We start from the raw sequence: 25,457 nt of genomic DNA on the forward strand, positions 1-25,457 counted from the left end.
AATTCACAATGCCACGGATCCGCATCCGTATACGCATCCAGCAGATCCGCATCCCAAGTGCTGCTGGTCGTACATCTTTCATAAAAATCACTGATTCCCCTTTACGGCGGGGGAGTTTTCATTTTATTTATGGATGTTCAGTGTGGGTGAGCGATGGCCTAGGTACGTGGTTGGTTGGTTGGTTGGCTGACTGGCTAGCCGGTCTTCTAGTGGCCTCCAAAGAATTCCGAGCACCACACACACGCACACACCTCAACTCATACCACCACCACATTTATACCATTCCCTGCTGCATGATGGGTTCCCGTATCGGTTTTACGGGCCTGTCAAAGCCACAAGCCCTAAATGAAACGAGACGGAATGGAGCGTGTGTACCTTATGCAGACGTGCATATTTTTATTTATTTATTCTTGCTATTTAACACCCTCGCTCTGACCCATCCCCTTCCCTACCCCCCTTTAGTTTCGATCGGAATTCGATTTGCCGGGGATTTTCTTTTGTTTTTTTTTTTTTGTCACACACACACACAATTTCATTTCATTTTATGTCGTCACCACCTCACCTTTGATTGCAACGCCTGGTGTTGAAAGCCTATGACCAGGTTTTAAATTCTAAATAAACAGGGGGAGCATAGGTCCAAAACACCCGTGTAATCCCCACCCTGTTTATTCATTTTTGTTTATTGCTTTTACAATTTTTCGCATGGTATTATTTAGCGACTGGCCCGTGTCGCCTGGCTCTTGCCAAAGCTGCAGCAGAACTTGGCGAAACTCGAGCGCGTAGAGTTCATAAAATATTATTTTATTAACCCATTTTCCACGCTATTATTATTGCCAGTCCAATACCAACCACCCCCCCCCACCCCTACATCACCCACAATCGACCTGGAGACCCCCCTCCTCCACCCACAAAAAAACCCCCCCATTTTTGTCATTGCAGGGTCTTATTGTTGGATTTTTCTTTTCTCTCTGCGTCTTGGCATAATTGTTGCCAAGTCATAAAATGCAACGGGTTTTAGGCGATTTGTATTTCTTTGTTTTCATACACTCGAACAATTATTTCGTCACGACACTTTAATCGTTTCCATAGTCAAATCGAAAGGCATAAGCAGCTGTTCTAATGTGCCTGCGCTCCATTTTCACCCTCTGGCGAATTTAATTTATTCGAAAATCTTATACAAACTAATTAAAATTGCCATGACGTTTTAAATGCTCGAACTTGCTGCTGATCCCATTTTGATTAAAAATAGCACATCTCAAATAATGCATACCTTCCGGATTATTGCATTCGAACCATTATGATTCGTTGCCATTGTGAAATTCTTAATCCTAGAAACGCTTCCCCGCCCCGCCGCCCCTTCGCAGCAGCGAAACTTTGTCGCAGTGTAGATTGTTCAGTTTTATACCGCTCCGCTGAATGAATTAGTTTCCCACGTGGTGGTGGCCGCCGCGACTGCCGTGTCCGTTCACCAACTCGGATTTGCTGGCATTTCCAGTTCAGTTTGGTCGGTCTCCAATACGCTGCTCCGGTGGATTGCCGGTTTCTTGGTTTGGATTGCCGGTTTGGTTTGCCAGTTTATGTAGCTTGCTTGCTTGCTTGGCTTTCTGCACTGAATTGCCGGCGCTGCTGCTGTTATTTTGTATTTTGTATTATGTATTTTTTGTTTTTGGTTTTTTTGCTGGCCCATTGGCCATTTGGGATTGAGTTCGTCGAATGCGACGTATCGCAGCGGGTTTCTTCGGCTTGAACTGGCCAAGTAACACGCTAAGCTATAGATTCTACATACATATATATAGATACGTACATACCATATATGGCCGGCGGCCATTTCCTTGCATTTTTTGTGTCGGTTCCTTTAGGAAATTGGGTTGTAATTGAATTTCCCATTGATTTTTGGGCTTACTTCTCGAGAGGTCATTGTTTCTCAAGTGGCGGAAATGCGCTCGGGGATCAATCAACTGGAAAATGCATAACCAACTTGGCTGGCTGGGTATGGGTATGGGTATGCGTCAAGGGATCGCGGATCCGTTTAAGGGGGTTCCTTTTTTTTTCTCAGACTTCGATTTGCACACGCAGCATGTAAATGACTGAATGGCCTTTTGATAACATGGAGCATTGCAGGAAGTATGTACATAGAATGTGCTGCTACCCTTGAGATAATAAACCAGCACAGAAGTTCCACTCGACTGCCTATCCGACCCACTTAATAGCCAACTCGAGTGTTGAAGGTTAATTTGAGCATTTGAAGATTTGCGCAAATCATTAACACAATTGGATCGCTTTGATCAGATTCAAATCGAATCAATTCAATTTTAAAGTGTATTTATATGGAACTTATGGCTCAATCAATCGGTTGCCAGAGCATTTCGCGTTCGACACACCTTGTCGTATTTGTATCTTCGATTTCCGATACCCTCATAATAGGGCCTTCTTTTCTTGTCTCTTTTTTTTGCCTTATTTTGTTGTGGCTGGTTTTTAGCCGGTTTTTACAAGCTCAGCTCAGTGTGTACGTAACTTTGAAATTTTCACTGCTCGTTGTCGTTGTCTGGCGGCTTTTTGCATTTGCTGCTGCGCTCTATTTGACTTTTACTTTTCATTTGCCTGCCTGCCACCGCGAAGAGCTCAATTTTGTAGCTTTTTGTTTGTTTCTCAAACGCCTTCCGTCCATAATATAACCACTCACATTTCCGCCTCTATGTCTGCATATGCGATTTGCCACGCTTGTACGTACATGCGATTGTATTCGAGTATTGAAGTATTCAAGTATTCGAATACTGAAGTATTCAAGCATTCGAGTTGTTCGAGTATCTGCGTATTCGAGTGGAAAAACATCGGAGAAAGAAGTGAATTATTATCAGGGCGTATTGTTACATTTTTTTTTTATCCCATTATTACTCGAGCTCTTGAAAAAGAAAAAAAAAAAAGATTTTACTTCTATGCCACAGCGATTGTTAGGATTGCAATTACTCTCGATTAATGTAAACCCCGCTGATCTCACCAATTTCTGCAGAAGAGAAATTGGGCCAACTTTATTGTGAATCTAGCCAGCCAACCGAGCAGCACAATCTGCGTTGTATTACATCTCAGCCAAGCGTTAACCGAAATCCTAATTAATTTGTTATGGCCTGGCGTATAAAAATCAGGCGTAAATGTATATATATATATACATATGTACGTATCTACTCCCTCGACTTGAACGACCTCAAGTGAAACAGCGGGATATAAATACATACATACATACATATGTACATACATATAGAAGCCGAAATCGGCGGTGCAAGATAAAGCGGGCTAATTACATAACGTTAGCACCGCGTACTGGTTAAGTGTAGAAACCACTGCTTTTCGGCCATTTCTATACAGCTATTAAATTGGTCAATTACGTGTGTGTGCTCCCATTTGTTGTTTTTTTTTCTTTTCGCCTTAGCCTTTAATTTTGATTTCCCGAAAAATTAGTTTTAATTGAATTTGGCCATTTCTCGGCGATACATTTCACAATCATCATCAAGTTTATGTGTTAATATGGTTTATTATATAACAAATGGCGCTATTTGCTCATATTTATCACACTTAAAGTTGCAAAAATATATATGCTGCAGTTTTGAGATAACTTTTTTTTCTTTGTCGCTTATTTCTGCATTTGACAATGCAACTGTAACAGTTTTGTGCATAAGATAACAATTAAATGTTGTAGTTCCGTAAAAAAAACTGCTGCATAGCCATATTTATTTGTGACTTTTAATTACTGCAAAATGTAGCGGGTTTCATTTCTTTTTTTCGGTGGGTTGGTGAACGGGGGGCAGAGGGCAGGGCGGAAGAGAGCAATTCGTGGCGCTATCATTAAACAAATAATAAATGCTTACTTTGGCATAATATTTATTTTGCGCGCCTCGTTGTCTGCGCCGTCAGAAATTGTAAGCCGTTTTTTGAGTGATAACAATGGGGCAAAAAGCAAATGGCAAATTGAATTCGTTTTCGCAGTGGCCACCACCACCATCACTATTATTGTATGGTAATCTGATTTAAGTTTCGTGCCAGAAAATGTAAGCCGCATTGTAGACAGTGTTTGTGTCTCTGCATTTATTCCATACCTCCTCCCCCTACCAACCGCCTCGTTTTCACGGCCCACAGAGAAGTGCAATTGTACGTTTTGGGGCTTCAGTGAAGCGGAAGCGTTGTGTGTTCAACTGCGGTTACTCCGCATCCACAGCCACATCCACATCCACATCCACATCCACATCCACACCCGAAACCTCGCCCGAAATCCACATCCACATCCGAATGCGAATCTGAATGTGAATCCGCATCCGCATTTTATGCGCTCGCACACACAATCCACCCACTCAACCACCCAACCAGCCACCCAATCACCCACCTCGATTGCCAGATCCCTCGGATCAGATCCGGCGGCATAAGTGTTATAGAGAGGGATTTATTCACTCAAGTGCTTCTCATGGTTCAAGAATTTCCACTTCACATTCATTTTAGAGTTCGCGTTTCTTTTGCGTTTGGTAATCTCAGTTTTATGGAAACATGTCAATTGCTAATCAGCATGTGATTAACAAGTGGAAAATCAATGCTGCTGCCTGCCTGCCTGCCTGACAGCTCCAAATACAAAGTGGCAGAATAAATGTTTAACAATGCGAGGTGGCTTCTATTAATTTGGTGGTAGTAGTAGTAGTAGTAGTAGTAGTAGTAGTAGCCTTCATTCTCACCATTAATTTCGTTAACTAAACCCATTGAAAGTCATTGAATATCATTAGTTAACATAGCTGGCCTGGGGCAATTAGTTGCGCTTCATTTGGCCCCAGGGGTTGACTGACATTAATTGGCCAAATCAATACAATCTAATTTTTTAAGTTAATCCACTCGCAAACGTGACTGAGACATTTATTTGTGCCCAGAATGTGGTGTGGACATATCCACACACGTTCTAATTGTAAGCTAAACATTCCCATTTACTCACGTAGTGCCTTTAACATTCGAATCTATGGCATCGTATCTTAAAATCTTAAAACCTTAAAACCCAAGAAGCACAGTTCAGTTCCTTGTTCCCCTTACAAAATTTATTTACACAGTGCTACCGACTATGACGAATTAAACGAGAGATAAGAAAATTGCAAAGTATCGCAATTATCGTGACTAAAAACTGCAGTGAAAGGAAGCAATTTTTTTTCAAGCCAGGCTTGGCTGACTTTTTGTGATTTAATAAACAAAGAAAGAGACATAGTTCCGCTTTGGTGGTAGGCCAAACCAAACTAAACCAAAAACCAAAGCCAAAGCCAACCAAACCGTAAGTGCCGCGTTAAAAGTCATTTGGTGTGGCGTAGCTCCGCTTTATAACTTTATTAGCCACCACCGGCGATCTCTGAAACTTCCTGCTCGATGTGTGCTAGCCATAAAAAAAAAAAAAAAACAAAAAATGTCGAGCGACGAGCGTCTAGCAGCTGTTTGTTTCAATTGGCAGCCTCTTTTGGCCACTTAAATGTGCTTTTTGGGCGGGCCAAAACCGATGGATGGTTGAATCTCTCCGCTCTCCTCTGCGTTTCTATGCGTGTTTTTATGACTTTCGCGCGGCACAAACTTTACAGTAAAACCACCACATCGAGTTATTGTTTTGTATAATGATCGTAGAGTAGTGGGTAAAAGTAAAACAAAAAGGGTCGAAGGTTTCGTGGAGAAAGTGTACTGCCTGCTCTCTTGCTTGATAATAAAGAAGTGAACTATTTCACCTCCTCACCCCTGCCCTTGCACATCTGCCTCCAAAAAGATATAGCTTTTGACCAACTAAGAGCGTGGTTTATTGAACTCGCAACTGGCCAGAGAGACGATGGCATGAAAGTCAAGTAGCCAGCACGCGCAGTTAACCTGGCTGACCACTTTGCTAACGGTCAAGCAGACGACAACCTGGTGATTCAGTGAAGACGGCGCTGAAGAAACCAAACCGAACTCACTTGGTAATGTTCCAGGCACAGACATAGCACTGAAATCGGAATCGGAATCGGAATCAGAGTCGAGCCGAGCCGAGCAGTATTTATAAACATTTCCATAATGCTAATGACGTTACCCCCCGTGTTACCTTCTCGTGCTCGAATCCACATCGTCATCGTTTCGCTTAATTCCATTCCATGCCATACAACAATGTCGTGGTGACCAAAACCACACTCCTCCTTTTCTTGGCTGTCGTCTTCGAAACCAGAACTCGTGCTAAGGTCATTGCCGATTCACTCGTAATACTCTCCAAGTCGGGTTTGCCGGGTATTTAGAGACACTGTCTACATGTATACCCCAGACCATACCAAATGAAAAAAAAAAAAAAAACAAAAGAACGAAGAAGTGGCATCAAAATGTGCTTAAGCACCAGGGAACGAGGAGCCGGAGGAGCCCTTTTCTGGCATTCTGGCTAAAAAGGAGAAGAGGACCCAAGACAACGATGATCGGTATCTGAGTTGATGACTTTATTTTCCCGATTCTCTGTTCTTCCTGCTGTTTGCCTTTCAATCCCAAAGGCTATATTATGTATCGCCTTGGTTTATTTATACACCAATCACAATCTCAGTCACCCGGACACTTTCGCTCCGCTCCTCACGACCAACTGGGAATTTTTTATGTCTTTTTCTTCATTTATTTGTTTATTGTTTTCTTTTTTTCTCTCTGTGTTGCGTCCAAATCATCAGCAACAGCACGCTAATTCCAAATCACACCGAATTTAATGTGGTGTATATGCAACTCGAATGATTTCACTTGCTGCAAGAAGGCAGCCGCCGTTGAAACTAGATGAACAATTGTGGATTGGATTATCACTCGACGTCACTGCTCGCCTCTTTAAATATGCACATACGCTTGGTCATTGGTCATTTGTGTGGGCGCGCCCCTTGAATAAATGTTTATTTGGGATTCAATCCATTCCTTGGCCTTCCTTCTGCTTCTATAGAATAGATAGATATTGCTGCTTGGTGGTTTCTGTGAAATTTTCAAAATACCTATGGTTATAAATAAGTGTTTGGCTGCGAACAGAAAGAACTGGGGGAAATCTTCTCTTGCCTTGAATGTGGGTCGCTTGTGTGGATGTGAGCAAAAATCGTTTTATCATCGTTTTTAGACATTTCCATTTTTTTTTTTTTTTTTTTGCTTTTAGCACATTTTTAGCACATTTTGGCTTCTAAGACAAATGGTGTATAGGTGTAAAATGGTCTTTGTCACCTTTGGTATATGTCAATATGTTGGACTTTAGCACGTTTCGAGCGATTTTCACACTTGTCTAATTGGGAGTAGGTGAAAATTCGCTGAAGTGCAAACACAAATTAGCCAAAACAATCGCTTCGAATGGCTTTTTTTTAATGTACTTAACATGTAATTTGCTGCCTTCCCACTGTGTGAAATGTGGCATGAGTGAGTGAGTGTTTTGCCAGCGATATTGGGTAAATACAGTGCAAATGTGATATTTCTGGCATATCCCCGATAATTTGATGAGTCACTCACTATAGCTTAGTTTATTACATTCAATCGGATTAAAGTTATCAAAGCGCATTCGCATACCGCATACCCATTCAATTCTATACAATTCTGCCCTGCGGGTGAAAGTCAAAGAGTTAACTTTTTGTATACAATAACTTTCGGTTTGGCAGCAGCAGCAAAAGCAGCAGGCAGCAGGCAGCACACACATGGTAAAATTTGAATATGCCTTTTGAAATTAGTAATAGTATAAAGGGGGGAGCCAAGCAAATAAGCTTAGCTTAACCTACAGTGACAAACTCACTCTGCTCTTCATTCGCATTTAAATATTTTGCATAGCATTATCGCATTTCTGCCTGGAATGCTCGAAACAAAAAGTTTGCCGCAATCAAATTTAATGGTTTTTGCCTGGCCGCTGCTAAGGAATTTTTGAAAACAAATTAGGGACTTCCCGTTTGGTTGGTTGGTTGGTTGGTCGGGTTGGCGTTATCCATTACTCGCATTATAACATCTTTGCCCGGCCAAACACTCACTCTTACGCTCGAATTAACTTAATATTCTTCAGCTTGGGAATGGTGTTGGCTGTATGTCCACCCAACACCAACCAACCCCATCCACTTGTCGTCCTGGGACCAGAGCTTTGCTTTTAGTAGCCTAGCCACACATACATACATACCATACATACATACATACCATACATACATACATACCATACATACATACATACATATACTCACAATGGTAAATCCCCGCTGTCATATGGGCTGTGTCCCTTGCGAGGATGCTAAGCCCCCAGAAAGCGACACAAATTGCAGGTGACAGACCGCAAGAGTGGGCGTCGTATTGGATGGAATGGGTTTGGATATAATGTGTGCATCCTCGTTTTATCCTGCCATTTTGCAATTTCTGTTTATGGCTTTCGAGAAAATCCAACCTAATGAGTAACGCAGCGCGTTGTGCGTTCGTGTGCACTTTTCCGCGCCGTCTGACGCTTTTGCCACTCTTTATTTGTTTAACTCATTTGGGCACCCGGCCAATTTCACATTAATTTTCGCCAAACAGCTGCAGATTATAATTTCCAGCGAGCAAAGCGCGCCAAACTTCAACGCTTTCATAAATCAGCAATCAAAAGTGTGTGGAATGAACGCGATGCCGCCAGGTTTATAATTAAAAAGTGATTGATATGAGCGGCAAGGTGAGGAGAATTTCAGGCAAATGCCAAAAACAAATATATGCAAATATCAAAACACTTCACTTTCGAGACAAAAGATCGTGAGAGCCCCTTCTTCTTCTTCTTCTGCGTGTGTCAGAAGATATATATGTATGCAGGAATATCAGAATAGCTAAGACTACCCATCTTGTTTGCTATATATTTTCGTCTAGTTTGACATTAGATAAATATAAGAAAACAAACCGAGTGAGCCAGCCTGCCTCGTATATTTCGATTCAAGTGTCACGGATATTTTGTAGATTTGCATACGCTGCTATTATCAGTTTTAATCAGGTTTTTACAGTGTGCCGAGTGGTTTGCAAATGTTTTTGTTTTTTTTTTTTTTGGAAGCGCATGCTGGATATTTATTTGCCTGCTGCTCGCTCGATTGTGCAGATATTTTAGTTTATGGCATACTTTTCAGTAGCGATGTTGTACCCTTATTAAATATTCTGACTAAAAGTTGTTTGTACCTGGAGATGGAATTCCTCTCCTCAACTACGTTTACCTGCCATGTTATGGACACATTTTTTTTTTATTTTGGCTGGAATTTGAATGCCTTTGGTCATCCCACTCGTATGCAAATATCTTTTTTTTTTTTTTTGCACATAAAAGAGCAGGAGCTCTTGTAAAGAATGCAAGCAATTTGGGCAATCTAGTAGCTGCTGGACTGGACCACTCAAGTGTATTATAAAAGCTTATAAAATGCGCTCCACGCCCCGGTAAAAAACGAAAAAAAGCGTAAAAAAATAGAATGAAAAGAGAGGGTTCATATAGTACTTAAGTGGCAGTGCGAGTGTGTTTTGGCGACACATAAACACACATTAAACCGCTATGATGTGTGACAAGGCCTTAATGCATGGTTTATTTGCTTGGTTCCCTGTCCGCTGGCCGGGTTAATCAACTACGCAAATACGGCCAGAAGTATCCAGCCAGCTGGTCCGCAATAACACACCCAGCACACAACATCAACATCCATATCTACACATCCATATCCACATCCACATCATTCGCATCCATCCTCATCCGCATCGGAGTAATCAGACCACGGTGATGCGCGCGAGGCGGTGGGGGGGTGGTGTGGTGTTGAGGGGAAGTAATCGAGCAACCCTCGAGCAAAAGTCAGCAACACTTAACGCCTTTTGATTGTTTAATTTCTCAAATTGTTTTATGGATTTATTCCCCCTGGCCGGACCGACCGGTACGACCCACGACTGTGCCGTCTGTACCGGGCACACGCCAATGAAAAATTAATACCGAGGGTGGCCTGGCCGCCAAAAGGGATTCGACTTGCTGCACCGGCGGTCAGGAGGAGGATAGCAACAACAGCAACAACAGCAACGACAGCAACAACTACAACAATTACAACTGGAACATCAAAAGGCAGTGGGCTTCATTTTTCACCGCTTTTGACATTTTGCAGCCACCGACGGCAGCCAGAAACAATCAGCCAACCAACCAAAGAGCAGCAACTCAAACCGACAGCCATCTGAACAAAGGGGATTCTGTGGATTCTGGGGGATCCGCGGGGATGCCTAATCCCCCACTGACATACCACCGGTTGCCGGCGGACCAACGGACCAGCAGCAGAAGCTGGTTGCTGGAGCAGGATTCAGCAGCACCAACAGATGACGCCCTCCTGTGCGCATATTCCAATCAAATTAGATAGAAAGGTTTTGCCAGGACGGCCCAAAAACCAGAGCTTCCTTGTTTCGAGTCAGTATCTGTTTATGTTCCGGTCAAAGCGAATCAACGCGGATGCACGAACGCGATTTTGAAAGCAGAAAAAAAAAACCGCAGAGTTTTCAAAACAAATATTGTTGATTCGACGGGGAGAAGTTTATAAATAAAACACTAGGCAGCACAGTTCTGTTTGTCTGGGTCGCTGTAACTAGAATGTGTGTCGCCAAACGGGAAAAATAGTGAAAATATACAGTCTACAATTCAAAAGGGAAAAATTGCAACAACAAATTCAGCACGGCAACGAAATGAAATAGACTAGACATTGCAAGGGAAACAAAAAAATAAATGAAATAAGTAAATGTAATAAAAATTACGATTCAATGCACAATCTGCCGAAATGCCGAAATCTACACATCTGATTAATCTATTTATATGTGAGAACAACCTTTGATTGCACCGCCAAAAAGTTAATTAAACAAGATGTTTCGCTTAATGCGACTTGTGTGAAATGTACAGGCAGCAACGAAAACTTATGATAGCTGAGAAAATGTTGTTTTGTGATAAAACCAAGTCTGCCGCCAAAATCCGGAAAGCGAGCCAAGTTCAAGCGAATCCATAAAATATGCAAAACAAGAGTCGTCGGCAAAATAATAAAAGTGAACAACAAAAAAAAAAAGAACCGAGCTCTGGCACATGAGCGACAGCAAAAAAAAAAAAAGCGCAGCATTTTAACAAGTTAAACAATCAAAGAAATCGTATTCAAGTGCCACAAAGTTGAAGTGGCGTATAAAATAAACAAATAATGCGAATATAAATCAAGATACGCAACTTGAAAAGAAAGTATAAAATTCCCAGGCATTGTGATTAAATATATAAGTATGTAAGTATTGTATGGATCGCAGTTTCCGTTTCGTTTTCTGTTCGCAACCAGCAACAGATACGAGATACGAGATACAAGATACAAGATACAAGCGAAGTATCTGAAGGAATTAAATAGATACTGTTTGAGAAAACAACGTGAAGCTACAGTACGTCTGGCTCATATGAATTGTAGATCTCTAAAGGAAGTGTCGCAATTCAGACCCTGCAAAAATTGGATAAACCCCCACATAGAGGGATTTAGGAAAGGAAAACATTTGAGTAACCCGCTGATAACAATCTACATGTTCGAATAGACCTAGGGTCTTTTCTTGTGCCCCTCGCAAAATGAAATTCGCTTTTGTGTGCCCCTTACACAATTTAGACTAAATTCGCCCGCATTATGATACTTTAGCACTCGAATCTTTTGTTTATACAATGGAACTTTATTCATTGTTGGGCTGTTGTTTTGCCAGAATCTGTTCCCCGACGAATGCCTGTTGTTTGCGGCATCAGAAGAGCGACTGCCTGGTTTTTCCGTTTTCCTCGAGTTTTTTCTTCTTTTTGTTTTTTTTTTTGGAATCTAGCTTGGGTGGGGGTAATTAAGATGTGTGCGGCATTATTTGGTTTTGTTCGCTAAACGCATTTCGACTACATAATAAATCTGTTCTGATTTGGTTCAGGGTCGTGTAAGTAGCTATGTACATATATGTGCATGATTGATGTGTGTAAACTATTCGTTGGAATTGAATTGAATGAAAGCGACGCAGAAGCAGTCCATATATACTACATACATACATATATTTCTCCTTTCGGCCTCCAAGTTCGATTTCTACTTTTAAAATAGATCACTTGGGTGGCTGCTGTTTCGATTTTTCGTTTTTTTTTTTCTTTTCGGTTTTTAGTTATTTCTTTATTTCGGGGTCTAGTCAGTCGCCTAATCGATATGTCGGTCAGTCTTTGCGTCTGTTTCCAGTGTTTTCCTACGTACCGCCCGATTGCTAACCATTACCATCGCCATTGCCATTACCATCGCCTCCCGTTACCTTCCGATGAGCCGGAATCCCGTTGGTGGCCTGGTTTGTATCGGGTTTTCCAGCCAGCCAGCCGGCCAGGCAGTCAACTACCCCCTCATCCACCCACTTTTGTGGCTTTTGTTGCTCCGCCTATTAGCACATGTGTATTGTATTGTATGTGCACTCATACTGAATGGCAAATTTATACGCAGAGTGTTGTGTTGTAACAGAAGAGAGCATTTTGCACTAGGCATCCTTTTTTTCTGCTTATATTTTCTGTTTTTTGTTTTTTTCTTTCTTTTTTGCGGCTTGTTTTGCTGTTTAATTTTTCTGTGTACATTGTCCGCTGCAATTAAGCCAAATGGTGAAATGGCAACTCGAGTGCTGCTAGAGTTCTACAAGTGTGTTGATTTAAGTGCAAAGTGGCAGCGCGCCACTTCGCAGCGCAGTCCATCCTGCCGCCCATGCTCACCCATGCCACATCCTCTTCAGAATCACTGGGTATTCCCCGGACCGGGCAAAATGCTAACCATTTACCGCCCAAAACGACGCCCCCTGGTTACACCCCCACTCCAAACATTCCCCCCACTTCCGTGGTGGGCTGCTGTGTTGTGGGCTTGTCTAATTCTGTTGTTTCCGCCGCCATGGGGCGTATGATTTATTAAGTATCCGTCCTGGCTGACTTGTGGTCTCTTTCGCACACTTCACACGCAGAAAAAATCGCCATTTTTTTGCAGCCTTCAAAGTGGGAAAAAACTCATTTTTTTACCAGCAAGTAGAAACTTAAAGCGTGCTATTTTGTATTATTTATTTTCTTCTTCTTTTGTTTCACACATGAAAGTGCAACATATAAATAATTTAAATTGGTATGTCAAAAAAGGGCAGCAAGAGTGAACAACCCCAATGGTGGTTTCGAATGGTTTGGGGCCGGCTTTCTTTAAGTAACCCAATGTGTAATTGAAAAGTAAACAGAATTACTTGGGGTGACTTACTCAATTTGTCGTGCCGTTAAACTGCCATGTGGCATAGTACCACCATGCCATTCAGCTACTTCATTCAAAGTTAACGATATATACCCAACTAAATGTTGCGAATTGGGGCTTAGATGGGAAAATAAATGGAACCCGAAACCTCGTTAGCCGGATCCCCAATGTTTGATTATTACAGACCATTTACTATCCGCCGGCTATCAATTACAGAATGATTGGTCCTCGATTGACAATCAACTTCCTGATTTTTAATGCACTTTCCCACATGCGCCATTATGGGTTATTTCCTTTATTTGATTTAAAGGTGGCCAGCATGGCAATTACATATCTTTAAATTCGATATGAATACTCATGTACATGTTTTCTTTTGAGTGCACATCTTTGATTACAATCGCTGGCTGCCTGCTTGTCAGCTGGCTGTGGCTTTTTATGGCAACATTAGAGTCGGAAGCTGTTTGGGATGAACCGCTCCAAAGTGGCGGCATCACCCCACATCCTGCCCAGCGCCCCAAATCCTTTGCAGCCCAGCCAGGTCCTACTTCTGCCATCCCCTTCCATGTTGAACATGGGCTTACATCGCACACCCCGGACCGGGGCTCATCTCTTAATTAGTTAAACATTGAGTGTCTGGCTGGCTGGCTGGTTTCTTGGAAGGGAAATTCGCCTTGTTGACTCTTGGATTTGGATTTTAATTTGCAGCAATTTTCAGCGTCTGGTGGGTGGATGGTGGTAGTGTTTCATTGCCAGACCGGCACCAGCGAAATGGAATTATCATCATCAAAAATGTAAATTTATGTTTGCATCGCAGCGATTTATTATCTCGCTCGCACTGAATTTACCCACCTCCAGTAGACGACGACTATATTTATGAGTCCGATTTTCTTGCAACAGTTTATGCTTATTAAATTTCTCGTCTCTTTGCTCCGCGATGAGGTGGCCATCGGCCACTGGCCACTGGTGGTGTTGGTGGTCATCCGCCGGCGGCGTCATCAATTTACCAGCAATCCAACCAGCCAGCAATCTCACAATCCACAATCCAAACAATTCCTGGCTGGTGCAACTATATTGGGTTGCCTGGCCGGCAAATTGGCGTTTCGATTATCGCAACTTTGTTACAATATCTGTTGAAATTGCATCTCTCTAAAATGCTGTCCTAATGGATCGCCAAGTATCAATTGTTTGTTTGTTGTGCTTGCAAATATCATAACAATCATATTTTATCTACATATCAACAAATAAGCGCGTGGCTGGCTGGCAGAGTGAGTCAGATAAACTCGGTGTCGCTTTGAAAATATATCAATATTCTTTACACCGACAGGCGATAAAAAAAAGCGAAAATGAACTTTGCATTTTAAAGATGCTCTCCGTAAGTCGAAAACCAGTTGCGAATATTGAAAGGTAACATGCTAATGCGGAACTTTTTTCCACATAATATTTGGCGTACAAAGTGATCGGTAATGGAATTTTCGAATAAGTGGTTTGCATTTATAGTTTTTCTAATTTAAAAACCCATTTTCCAAACAGCTCGTTGTTTCAACAAATTGTATTTTAAGTGAGCCACGACAAATGTCACGTTACCCAAATTATATTTCTCAAATGAAAATTAATTGGGCAAATTGCAACAATTTATGTTGGCTTCCTTGCCTCGAGGAAGTAAACTGAACTAAACTGAACCGAACTGAACTGAAGTCCAGTGCATTTGTGCTTCGATCTTTGGAGTGCTGACCGTTTTTGACCGCTTGTTGCTTCAGTTTCCATTTCCACTTCTATTTCGTTTGGTATTTGGCTTTTTGGCATTTTTCTTGGCCGTAATCGGTTGCACATCGAGTGCAAATTAACTCGATTTTCATGGCGTGTTTGATGGTTTCTTTTGTCTAATTCCCTGAAACCAACGCCCTTTCGCCGGCTCATGCTGATGAAACTAGGAAGAGAAAGGGCAAAGATGCAACAAAAACAACAAAAAATAAAGGGTTAACAAAAAGGAAAAATGAATAAATTCAAGTGAGAGGGCAACGAATAAAGCGTACGACAATCCGACATCAGAGGCCACGACAAATCGAAGCTCGAGGGCATCGCATTGGATTGCGATGGTTTGGAATCGGAATCGGAATCGGAATTGGAATCATTATTGCTCTCTGGCTGGGAACGACGTTTATCTTGAACTAATCTTTCAATTGTGTGGCTTTTCTGGGTTATTTGTCCACTTTGGATTACTGCAGTTTCGCAAAAGACAAATAAGAACTTTGCCAGTGCGCGAGTGTGGCGTAGATGGTAGATGGCAAATGTTTGCATTTATGTCACCCTTTGATACTTATTCGAAACTAATAAATTACAAAGTCACAAAAGCACTCAAAATCTTGTGTGTTGACTGTTCGACTAAACAAAGCAATTTGAGCGGGCCGCCTTCAAAAAAAAAAAAAAAAAGTTAAAACGATTATGGAATACAATAATTAACTGTCAATCAATGCTGACAATGCATATAAAGAGGCCTTTTATTTGTACCTTACACATAAGACACATGTACTTATGTATGTTTCTGCCATGTGTCTTTTAAAAACTTTTAACTTTTACAATTTCGACATACTTTGCCGTGTGCATTTGACCACTATTTGCGCTCTATCCGCCAACCATCGGTCGGTCACATTATAAATCACTGAAAAAATATCTCATACGCCCCGATGCTACCTTTGATTGCTATTTATTGAGCCGAGAGCTCCACCCAGGAAATTTACATTTCGCACAACGTGTTGCTTTCTCATTCTGCTGTTTGAACCACGAGGAGATGTCCGAACATTTAAATAACCATATTATATTTTTATTATTTGTGTCATGCCCACTTTATAGCGAATAAACAGTCAACTGCGAGAAAGAAAAAAAAAAAAAACAAACGGCCAGCGACATATTGTACACTTTTTTCTTGGCCTGCGCACAAAATTTGTCAGCATCTTTTTATTATTATTATTATTTATTTTTTTTTTTTTTGTACATATGTGTACTGAGCATCATGTGCGTGAAACGTTAACGCTAATTAAAATGTTTTACGGATATATTCATCGGAGTACTATTCAAATTCTTGGGCATTCATATTCGAGATCTCGATGACTTGGGCTTATTGCTTATTTTTCGAATAATATTTATTTTGCGACGACCATTTTGGATTTTTATTGATCTCTTTTGTGGCGTGATAAAATCCAAATTTATCTGCCTTATTGTAATGTTTGTGGATGCATCTGATATGCCAGACTGTTCATCTGCTTTGATTTATTCGACATGATTTATTTATTGCCTTCAAACGGTTAGCACTTCAAATTTTATTATTCTCCCGTTTTTTTTTTTTATGAGATGCAAACACCGCAGGACGCAGGCAGTGCTCGCATTTTGTCGCAGTGTAGCCAACGCATTTGCGTCGATTTTATGCATCGGTCCACTTGGTCACACATGCACATCTATCTATATATATATATGTGTGTGTACGAGTATATCCGCCCGATCCAGCCGGACGGCATTTACTCGGATTGTCATTTACACTTGACGGCGGTCCGTTGCGTCTGTCGTCAGTTTTGTGCTTTTTGCAGTTCGCTTTTTTCTTTTTGCCCAGATAGCCCAGACTGCTGCTCATTTCTGCTGGTTTTTGTACAGCTCCTTTATTTTTTTGTGGCAGATTTTGGGTTTGCCTTCCTTTTTTCTCACTTTTTTTCTTTTCTTTTTTTTTTCTTTTTTTTTTTGACCAGTTCCAACTCCAACTCCAGCTCCAGCTCTCTGACTGGAACTTCGCCGGCACACATCGGTTATGCATTGTTGGCGGCATCTGCATTCGAAATCGTTCAAATTTCCCGACCCCGGGACTCTTTTTCGCCGAGCTCTGCATAAATTGTGGCCGGTCTCTTGTACGGTTTTATGTCATTTTGGGAACTGTATTGGCATTACCATAACCTAAGCACATATCTCGAAACAAATCACGTTGTCAGGGGGTTTTTTTTTTTCTACAGTTGGTTACCCAGTCGTTACCCAGCTAGCTCTTTGTCGCTCCTCGCAAGCGGTAACGTATGTTCGGAATTGTATCAGCATTCTTCGACGGTATCCCTTTAGCCCCCGCCCCCTCTCCCCATTCACATTGAGTAACTGGATTTTTTTTTTGTTACCTAGCCCATTCACAAGATCTTGAACTTGTTAATTACGTTTTTTTTTTTGTTTGTTGAGCTTGCCACTCCTGCTACGCTTTAATTCATTTTCGGCCCAACGTTCAATGGTAGTACGTACCATCGAATTGATTGCAGTCGCGTGTGCGCACAGAGTGTTTCGTCACTATTTCGCTTGTTAAGGCCGGCGTAAATAAATGCAAAATGTATGCACAAAGATTAGGAAATCCTAATTAAAGCGCTCTTTTTTACTGTATCGAATTTTGGGCACTATGATTTGTTGAATCTCCCCCGCCTGCAGTTAATGAAACCACTCGATTGGAAAACAAAAGCAAATTATTTGCTCCAAATCGCCGCAGAAAACGAAGGTGCTTTTTGTGGCGCTTGGAATTTTTGCCACTCGAATGCTCCACTCCACTCCACTCCAATCCGTAACGTACCCGATACCGATCCGCCTTCGCCACCTGTGTGCAGATTGGGGATTTCGAGCCACCAGCCCTGCCCATAAATCATTAATAAACATCGCTGTGGCTTGTGGACTGGACTGGCGTTCGAAGCGAAAGATTTTCGACTTCGCCTTTTCAACGTTCAATGTTCAATGTCAGTTAATTAATTCATAATTTGGTCGGTCAGTTTTGGTCGCAAAGTGAATGGATTGGAATCGAATCGAATGAAAAGGAAAGGTATGACAGCAGGAAGTGGGCTGGATTAAAATTTTATTAACTAATCAGTCAGCGAGTAAGTCAATGTTTATGTTTACGCCAATTTTAAGTAGTAGATTTGCATGCAAATCTCGCCGGACAATCTACATGATAATATGCTGCCCAAGTGGGGAAAACTTAATGGCACATACATGGGCTATAAAAGGAAGGTTTGCTAAAAATAGATTATAGTATTTCAAAAGCATAATTTTAATGGGTTATTAATGGCTTTAAATGCCTTGATCTCCATACAACTAAAATGGTTATAGGATTTTCAACTCCACATATTGTGTTGGCCAGAGAAAAGAAAGTTTTAGGTTCGAACTTAAAAATCAGTGTGTAGAGAGTAGACTTTCAATAATTTAGTAAATGCAATAAATTCACTATTGCATATATGTATAAGCCCACAGATTTTTCCATTCAGAAAACTAAGGGCCGCAAATCACAATCAGCAGCCAAAATGACAATTTAAATGCCAACAATGATTTATTCCACGAATCGAATATTTATTTTCGCACCCTCTCTTTTGCACTTCCAGATAAATCGCGACGATGGACTGCCGCAAGAAATCTGCCGGCAGTGCATGGCCCAGTTTTTGATGGTGGCCAAGTTCCGGCGGAAATGTGTACGGATGCAGCAGCGCCTGCAGGACTTTGCCCAGGAGATATCCGACCGCCAGACGGCCAGACAAGCGAAGCGTCAGCAAAAAGTCCAAAAGAAGACACACGATAGGTGGCTGCAGTTGGAGCCAACCAGCCACGAGGAGCAGCAGCCCATACGTAAGCGCCGCATGGTATCCGAATCGGACGGAGATTCGACAGCAGCAGCAGCAGCAGCAGAAGCAGCAACAGCAACAGCAACAACACCAGCCAAACAGGTGCGAACGGATTTCGAGAGTTTGCCACCGCCCAAACCAAGTCCTCAACAGCACCGAGTGCGCAAGTATCGAACCCTCTCCATTGACTGTGAAATGGAGCGTCCCGCCGCTTCCATCAATGCCAGCAGCATGCCCTGGAAGACGAAGGCTGCCCGCAAAGAACTTTCGGAGAATTGGGCGTCCAGTTGCTCGACGGCGGTTATGTCGCCCAATCGCCAACGCAGCAGCACCAGCAGCAGTGAGCACATGAGCGACTTGTCCGTCGGTCCATGCTGTGGCTTCGAAAGCGACAGCAATCCGTCCTCTACCTCCAACTCGGCGCGGAGAACGGTGATACTCGTTAAGCAGCAATCGCCGGAGAAGACATCGCCCATGTATGATTTAATGCCGCGCAGAGGACGGCGGCCCAGGAAAGCACCGATATACATGCCGGCCAAAAGACAGAGGCGATCGCTGGTTAGAAAGGAGCCGCTATACCGAAAAGCACAGCCAGTCAACGAAGAGAACAAAAAGTCTGATCAAAAGGATATATATCCGAAGGAATCAAGGATGGAAGGCCTTGCACCGTCCTGTGATGAGGCCATCGACAGCACTTCCGATGCGCCAATGGAAGTAGCCTCTAATGTGGTCCAAAAGAAGTGCGATGAAATCTGTTTAAATGGTTTGATAGACAGTCGCAACCAGTTAGGCGCCATGGAAATGGAGCCGGTTAATGAAATGATAGCGTCCAATGGTGTAGATAAAGAACTAACCCTCAGCGTTCAAAATAATAAGGAAACAACATCCGAAGAGCAAATATTTGAAGCCACCAGCGTTATAAAAGAATCAGTTCAACCAGAACAATCTGCTGAAGATATTCAGGTTAGAACGGAAATCGAGTCAATTGCGAATGACATCAGGGCTGAGGCTGATCTAGTGCAGTCCGAGGAACTGACCTCATCCACAGAGACCAGCGAGTCGCAACCGAAAGCAGTTGAGCAGCTGGAATCTATGGGAAAGCAGGAATCGTATGCGTTACCACAAAACATGGAGGCGCATGAATCCGTCCAACAAACGCAAACTGTGGACGAATCAGACTCTGCTGACCAGAGGGAGATCATAGTGAGCATACCGCTGGAGGTTCTGGATGAGAATCTGCAGCGTCGCCTTTGCGTGGATCCGGAAACTGAGGCGGCCAATCGTCAGTCCGCTGATCCCAAGGAGTTTGCCCTGCGTCCCGATGACGTGAACAACAACGAAAACGATGAAAATTTTTGCCAGAGTGCTACAGCAGATAGCTTCAATTCTGCTGTGGCACTCCGAACCAATAAAATTGAAGCAACACCGCCTGGGGGAACGGATTCAGATGACACGGACACGGATGAGGTGCCGATAGTGCCATCTGGGCCAACGCCCATGGATTTCATGGCCGAGTTTGCCAAGCACTGTGCGAACGGAATTGAACAGCTCAAGGTTACTACACCGGTGCCATCACCGACTCCCTCGGATTTGGTACCCCTCAACGATCTGGAGGCCAAGCAGAAACTGGAGGTGGAGATGAACGACGTGGAGACCACACTCAATGGCATCCTCAATGAGATGCAGGACCAGCACATGTACACACCAAACTGTGCCCACATTGATGAGTTCCTCACTCCAGCCGATTATGCCACACTGACTGAGCAGGAGTCGTCCGTTTCGTCGCCACCAAATCCTTTCGAGCAGAGTTCTGTTGCCGAACCGAAGGACGAAAAGCCCAGTGCCACTGAGGATCCATTTGATAATAGCAACTTTACCAATGAACTGATTGGTTTTCAAAACGATATTCCCTGTTTCGAGAACATTGAGACACCAGAGGAGGGACAAAATTTGCATTTAGAACTGACCCAGTTCTTAAGGGATCTGCAGCCGTCACAATCCGATCCGCCGGCAGGGGAGCAGGTGGAAAAAATCGAAATGGAGACACAGCCAAGCACCGTCCAAATGGATGTCCAATCAAACCTACCAGTCCAAGCTGCTGATACACAGCCTCAAAATGAGTCCGCTAATCATTCACCATTTGAATCTCCCATATCATCACCTCAAGTTCAGTCTCAGATCGAATTACAAATGGAACCTCAAATCGAGACTCAAATGCAACCTCAAATTGAGACTCGAATGCAACACGATGTGCTAAGCGTGCAATCGCCACAAAACCATCAGCCTCAAGTACAATCTCATGACCAATCTCAGATGCAACACCAAATCCCACCGCAAATTGAGCCTCAAATTGAAGTCCAAAACCAGGAGCAAAATACTTTACAGCTCGTGCCGCAAGCACAGCATCAAGTGGTTCCACATGTACAACTGCAGTCCCAGTTGGTGCCTCACGTCCAGACGCAGGGCACGACGACGACAGTCACCTACGAACAGATTTACCAGCAGCACATTGTCCAGCAGACGGTGCAGCAATCCTCCAACAAGATGCAGGTCATCTCGCTGCCCTCGGCTGGCTCGGAAACAACACGACAGTGGCAGACGCAGCAGTCGCAGCAACAGCAGCAAGTCCAGTGGTCATCGGTTGGCGGACTTGAGGCCATAAAGAGTGCACCCGTCGAGAGTGTTGCACCCACGACCACAACGTACTACATCAGTGCGAGCGATCTTTATCCGCAGCAGACTGAAACATACACGATGCTTCAACCAGCATCCAATGAAAGCTACGTCATTGAGCAGGTGAATCATCAGCAGCAACATTGCCAGCAACAGATTCAGATGTCGCAACAGCAACATCAACGCCAGCATCAGCAACAGCAGGCGCAACAGCAGCAGCAACCGATTATGATACTGATCCAGCAGCCAGAGATTCAGCAGCCAGTGGCCTCGGCCAGCAATCCGCAGCAGGCACCGCTGCACATCTATAATGCTGCCACCAGCAACGATGTGCATCAAATGCAGCACACGCAACGCCAACAGATACGGCAGCAGTATCAACACCAGCAGTATCAGCGGCTGCAACAGCCGCAACAAACTCGCGTCGTACAAAGCCATCCAGTATTGGGAATGCCGGGAGCCACTTCCATATCAACGAAAGTGACCCCCATTCCCGTCACAGCGGCCAGGGGTCGGCCGCTCACGCTGAAGTGCCGCTTCTGCCATAACGGGCCGCGATTCTCCAGCAGCCTGGAGTACAGCCGGCATATCATCGATCTGCATCCGGCGGTGGCGCCCTTCAATTGTCCACACTGTCCGATGGCCTTTGCCGGCCGAACGAAGCGATCGCAGCACATCCTCAGCCATCATGTGGTGCAGCAGTACCAGTGCGGTCAGTGCTCACATGTGTTTCCCGCCCAGAAGGCACTGGACGTTCACATCCAGCGCTTTCATATGACCCTGAAAACGGATCCATCGGGCGCTGTGAAGGTGGAGGACGTTCAGCTGCAGATCACCAGCGAACGCAGGCCGCGGGGTAGGCCGTATAAGCCAAGGCTACAGCTTCAACAGCATCAACTGCAGCCGCAGCAGAAGTTACAAGTGCAGCAGCATCAGCAGCAGCAGAAGGCACTTCAGCAACTACCCCAAGCACAACACCACCAACAGCAACAGCAACCTCAACTTCAACAAGAAGTGCTACAGCAGGTGCAGCAACTGCAAGTGCAAGTGCAACCGCAGCAACACCAGCAACACCAACAAGTGTTGCAAGTGCAGCAACCACAGCAACAACCGTTAATGCAGCCACAGTCGCCGCATCCATCAAGTTAGTATTATACATTTATACTTTCACCATAACAATCTCTTATTAAACCATGAATTCCACAACAGCAGTGGAAATGCAAGCAAGCCCAACAACGCCACGAAAGATTCTTTGCTGTCCCGATTGCGAAGACTGTGAGTAAATTGGAATAATGGCATTATCACCAAGCTGCATCTAATTCATTACAAAAAAAAAAAAAAAAGAAAAAAGATCACCCCAAGCATTTTGTACGATCCAAATTGGTTCCGATCTAAAACTTGTCTTCATCCCGTTACAGGCACTTCCGGCCACAGCCATGCCAACGAACAGTTCGAGGAGCTGCAGACACTGCAGGCGCCGCCAACGGTGTTGACTCCGCCATCGACCATAGTCTCGGTACCATCGCCACAGCCCATGGTGTACTCGCAGCACATAACAATGCCGTCGCCGGAACAATCCGAACCAGATTCCACAACCACGTTGCGACAGTATCGCAAGCGAGGCGTGATCGTTGGGCCACAGGGTCCGCTGCATTTGGCCACACCGGTGGCCTCGCCATCGCCCTCGTCGTCACCCTCCTCATCGACGGTGGATCACATACCGCCGGCATCTCCGGCTACGCCCGCATCACCAGCTCCGCCTCCGTCGCCCGCCGTCGCGTCCACGGTGCAAGTGAGCGAGCTGCGAACGAGTCACCATTGTCTGTACTGCGAGGAGCGATTCACCAACGAAATTTCCCTGAAGAAGCACCATCAGCTGGCGCACGGAGCGCTGACAACAATGCCATATGTGTGCACAATCTGCAAGCGAGGGTATCGCATGCGTACGGCGCTGCATCGGCACATGGAGTCGCACGATGTGGAGGGACGGCCGTACGAGTGCAACATTTGTCGCGTCCGGTTCCCGCGACCATCGCAACTGACGCTGCACAAGATCACGGTGCACCTGCTCTCCAAGCCGCACACCTGCGACGAGTGTGGCAAACAGTTTGGCACGGAGAGCGCCCTCAAGACGCACATTAAGTTCCACGGAGGTAAGTTTCGAGCACCACCAAAAGGGTTTAGTTCGTTGATTTTCTTCTTTTTTTTTTTTTGTCGGTTGCCTAGCAGTTAACCCACCATGTACTAATCCCCATTCATTTAGTCTTAGTGCTGCTCTGTAGTAGCTTGAGTTATAAGCCTCTTACTAATCCTCCATCAATTGTTATCGTTGTATTGTTGATGTCGCTGTTGTTATTGTTGGCGGCAGTTTATTCAAGCGTGGTAATATGTATACGTTCCAAAGGTATGACAACCGTGAACGAATCGCTTTCGTCTCGAGAATACCAATATCGATTTATGGCATGGGCATATTCCTAATGCTTGGCATGAAAATCACACAGCTTATGTCTTATGCTTTTAGCCTTAAGCCAAAATAAACCGTTTATGAACTTGCGCATGCAGTTTTGTGAGTGGATACAAAAAAAAAATGTAACAATAATAGTAGACAAGCCAGTTGGTGGTATGAATGCGCCCGGTCGGTCGAACGGCTTGCAAAAATTGTATAAACGCTAATTACCCGTTGATATGAACTCTGACAATTAAACGCTGATATCTGACGGCTCTAGCTCAGTAGCTCTAGCTCAGCTTGCCTAATTATTGACAATTAGCTGCCCTTTGTTATTAATCCGATGACCTGGACACTGGATCACTGATCACTGAACACACTCAACACACTTATTTTGTATTCAATTGGTAGATGTGGAGTGCGTTTCGTAACACGTGGGAATTTCTAAGAAAATGGTTGTTGAATATTCCATTGAATATACATTTATTAGCTGTACATATTACTTATACCTATGTATATATATAGATTGCTTGACTTCTGCTTTAACCCTTTCTACTTCAATGGAATTTCCTCTGGCTGAAACTCTGGATTTCGCCACGCACTTTCAACCCAAAATAAATAAAACCTCTAACAATCAATGTTACATGTTGGTTGTTCTTTGCCGGTACAGTGAAATCTTTGGTTTACAATTAAATAAAAACTAAAATTCGCTTGACACGAGTGTATTTATCGCTATCTATGTTGGCTCCCTTCAAGATCACACTGTGTGAATCCTAATGGCTCAACACAACAACCGAACTGAATATGTAGATACCGATACGATACGATAAAGATAAAGATACAAAGGCCAACGAAATTGTCTTTTCCAGAGCTCGGTTACCAGTGCGACGGGTGCGATCGGACGTTCGAGTATCTGAAAGAATTGCGCAAACATCGACGCACCCACAGCGAGATGTTTTACAAATGCAAATTCTGTCCAAGCTCCTTTATGCGTTTCACGAATTTTCGGGGTAAAGTCTCGCCGTTCATAAATGGTGTTGCCAACATTGTTAATTCGAATTTAAAAATACATTCATTACCAGAAGAGATTTGTTTTTCTTCTTTATCGAATTTTTATATTTTTATCTTAGCAATTATAATGAATTCCTTATATCATTTAAAGGTGTCAATGTAGCTTTAGTTTAAGAACTATTGATAGTTTTCAAAAAGCCTCAACCAAGTTATTATTTCAAATTCTATAATTGACTACTACTAGCTGTGTGAATGTTGTTTGTAATGTCCATTGTTCTTATCTACTTATGCAACTTAGATGTATCTACATAGTTGGCAGCACTATTCCAAATGTATTTAAGTAATAGGTTCTGCTCTAGTTTGTCGTGAGAAACGAGAGTAAGGATAGGTAAATTACAAATGCCGGCTTCTTGCATGGCCTACGTTAAGATGCAACAACTTAATTGAAGTTTTTGAAGCTAGTAAAACGTGTAATAACTAACTTATTTTTTAAATTTACAT

General features: G+C 43.4%; 1 protein-coding gene and 1 long non-coding RNA gene across 6 annotated transcripts in view; both read left to right on the forward strand.

Moving 5' to 3' along the window:
* Positions 1-25,457, forward strand: part of mld (molting defective) — a 38,247-nt gene that overhangs the window by 11,809 nt on the left and 981 nt on the right. For 2 of the 5 annotated variants that reach the window (NM_001043289.2, NM_001043290.2), the window contains exons 3-5: positions 18,590-22,643; positions 22,709-22,774; positions 22,918-23,652. In NM_001043289.2, coding sequence (NP_001036754.1) covers positions 18,590-22,643; positions 22,709-22,774; positions 22,918-23,652 — 4,855 coding nt within the window. Of the gene's footprint in view, positions 1-18,589; positions 22,644-22,708; positions 22,775-22,917; positions 23,653-24,814; positions 24,956-25,457 lie in introns of all 5 variants that reach the window. The other 3 variants (NM_001260360.1, NM_143016.2, NM_001260359.1) reach the window with 3 other exon arrangements.
* Positions 9,810-10,334, forward strand: lncRNA:CR46095 (long non-coding RNA:CR46095). The gene has a single exon (NR_133444.1). It is a non-coding gene; the product is annotated as a long non-coding RNA:CR46095 (long non-coding RNA).

This window comes from Drosophila melanogaster, chromosome 3R (genome assembly GCF_000001215.4).
Source record: "Drosophila melanogaster chromosome 3R".
In the NCBI taxonomy this organism is placed as follows: domain Eukaryota; kingdom Metazoa; phylum Arthropoda; class Insecta; order Diptera; family Drosophilidae; genus Drosophila; species Drosophila melanogaster.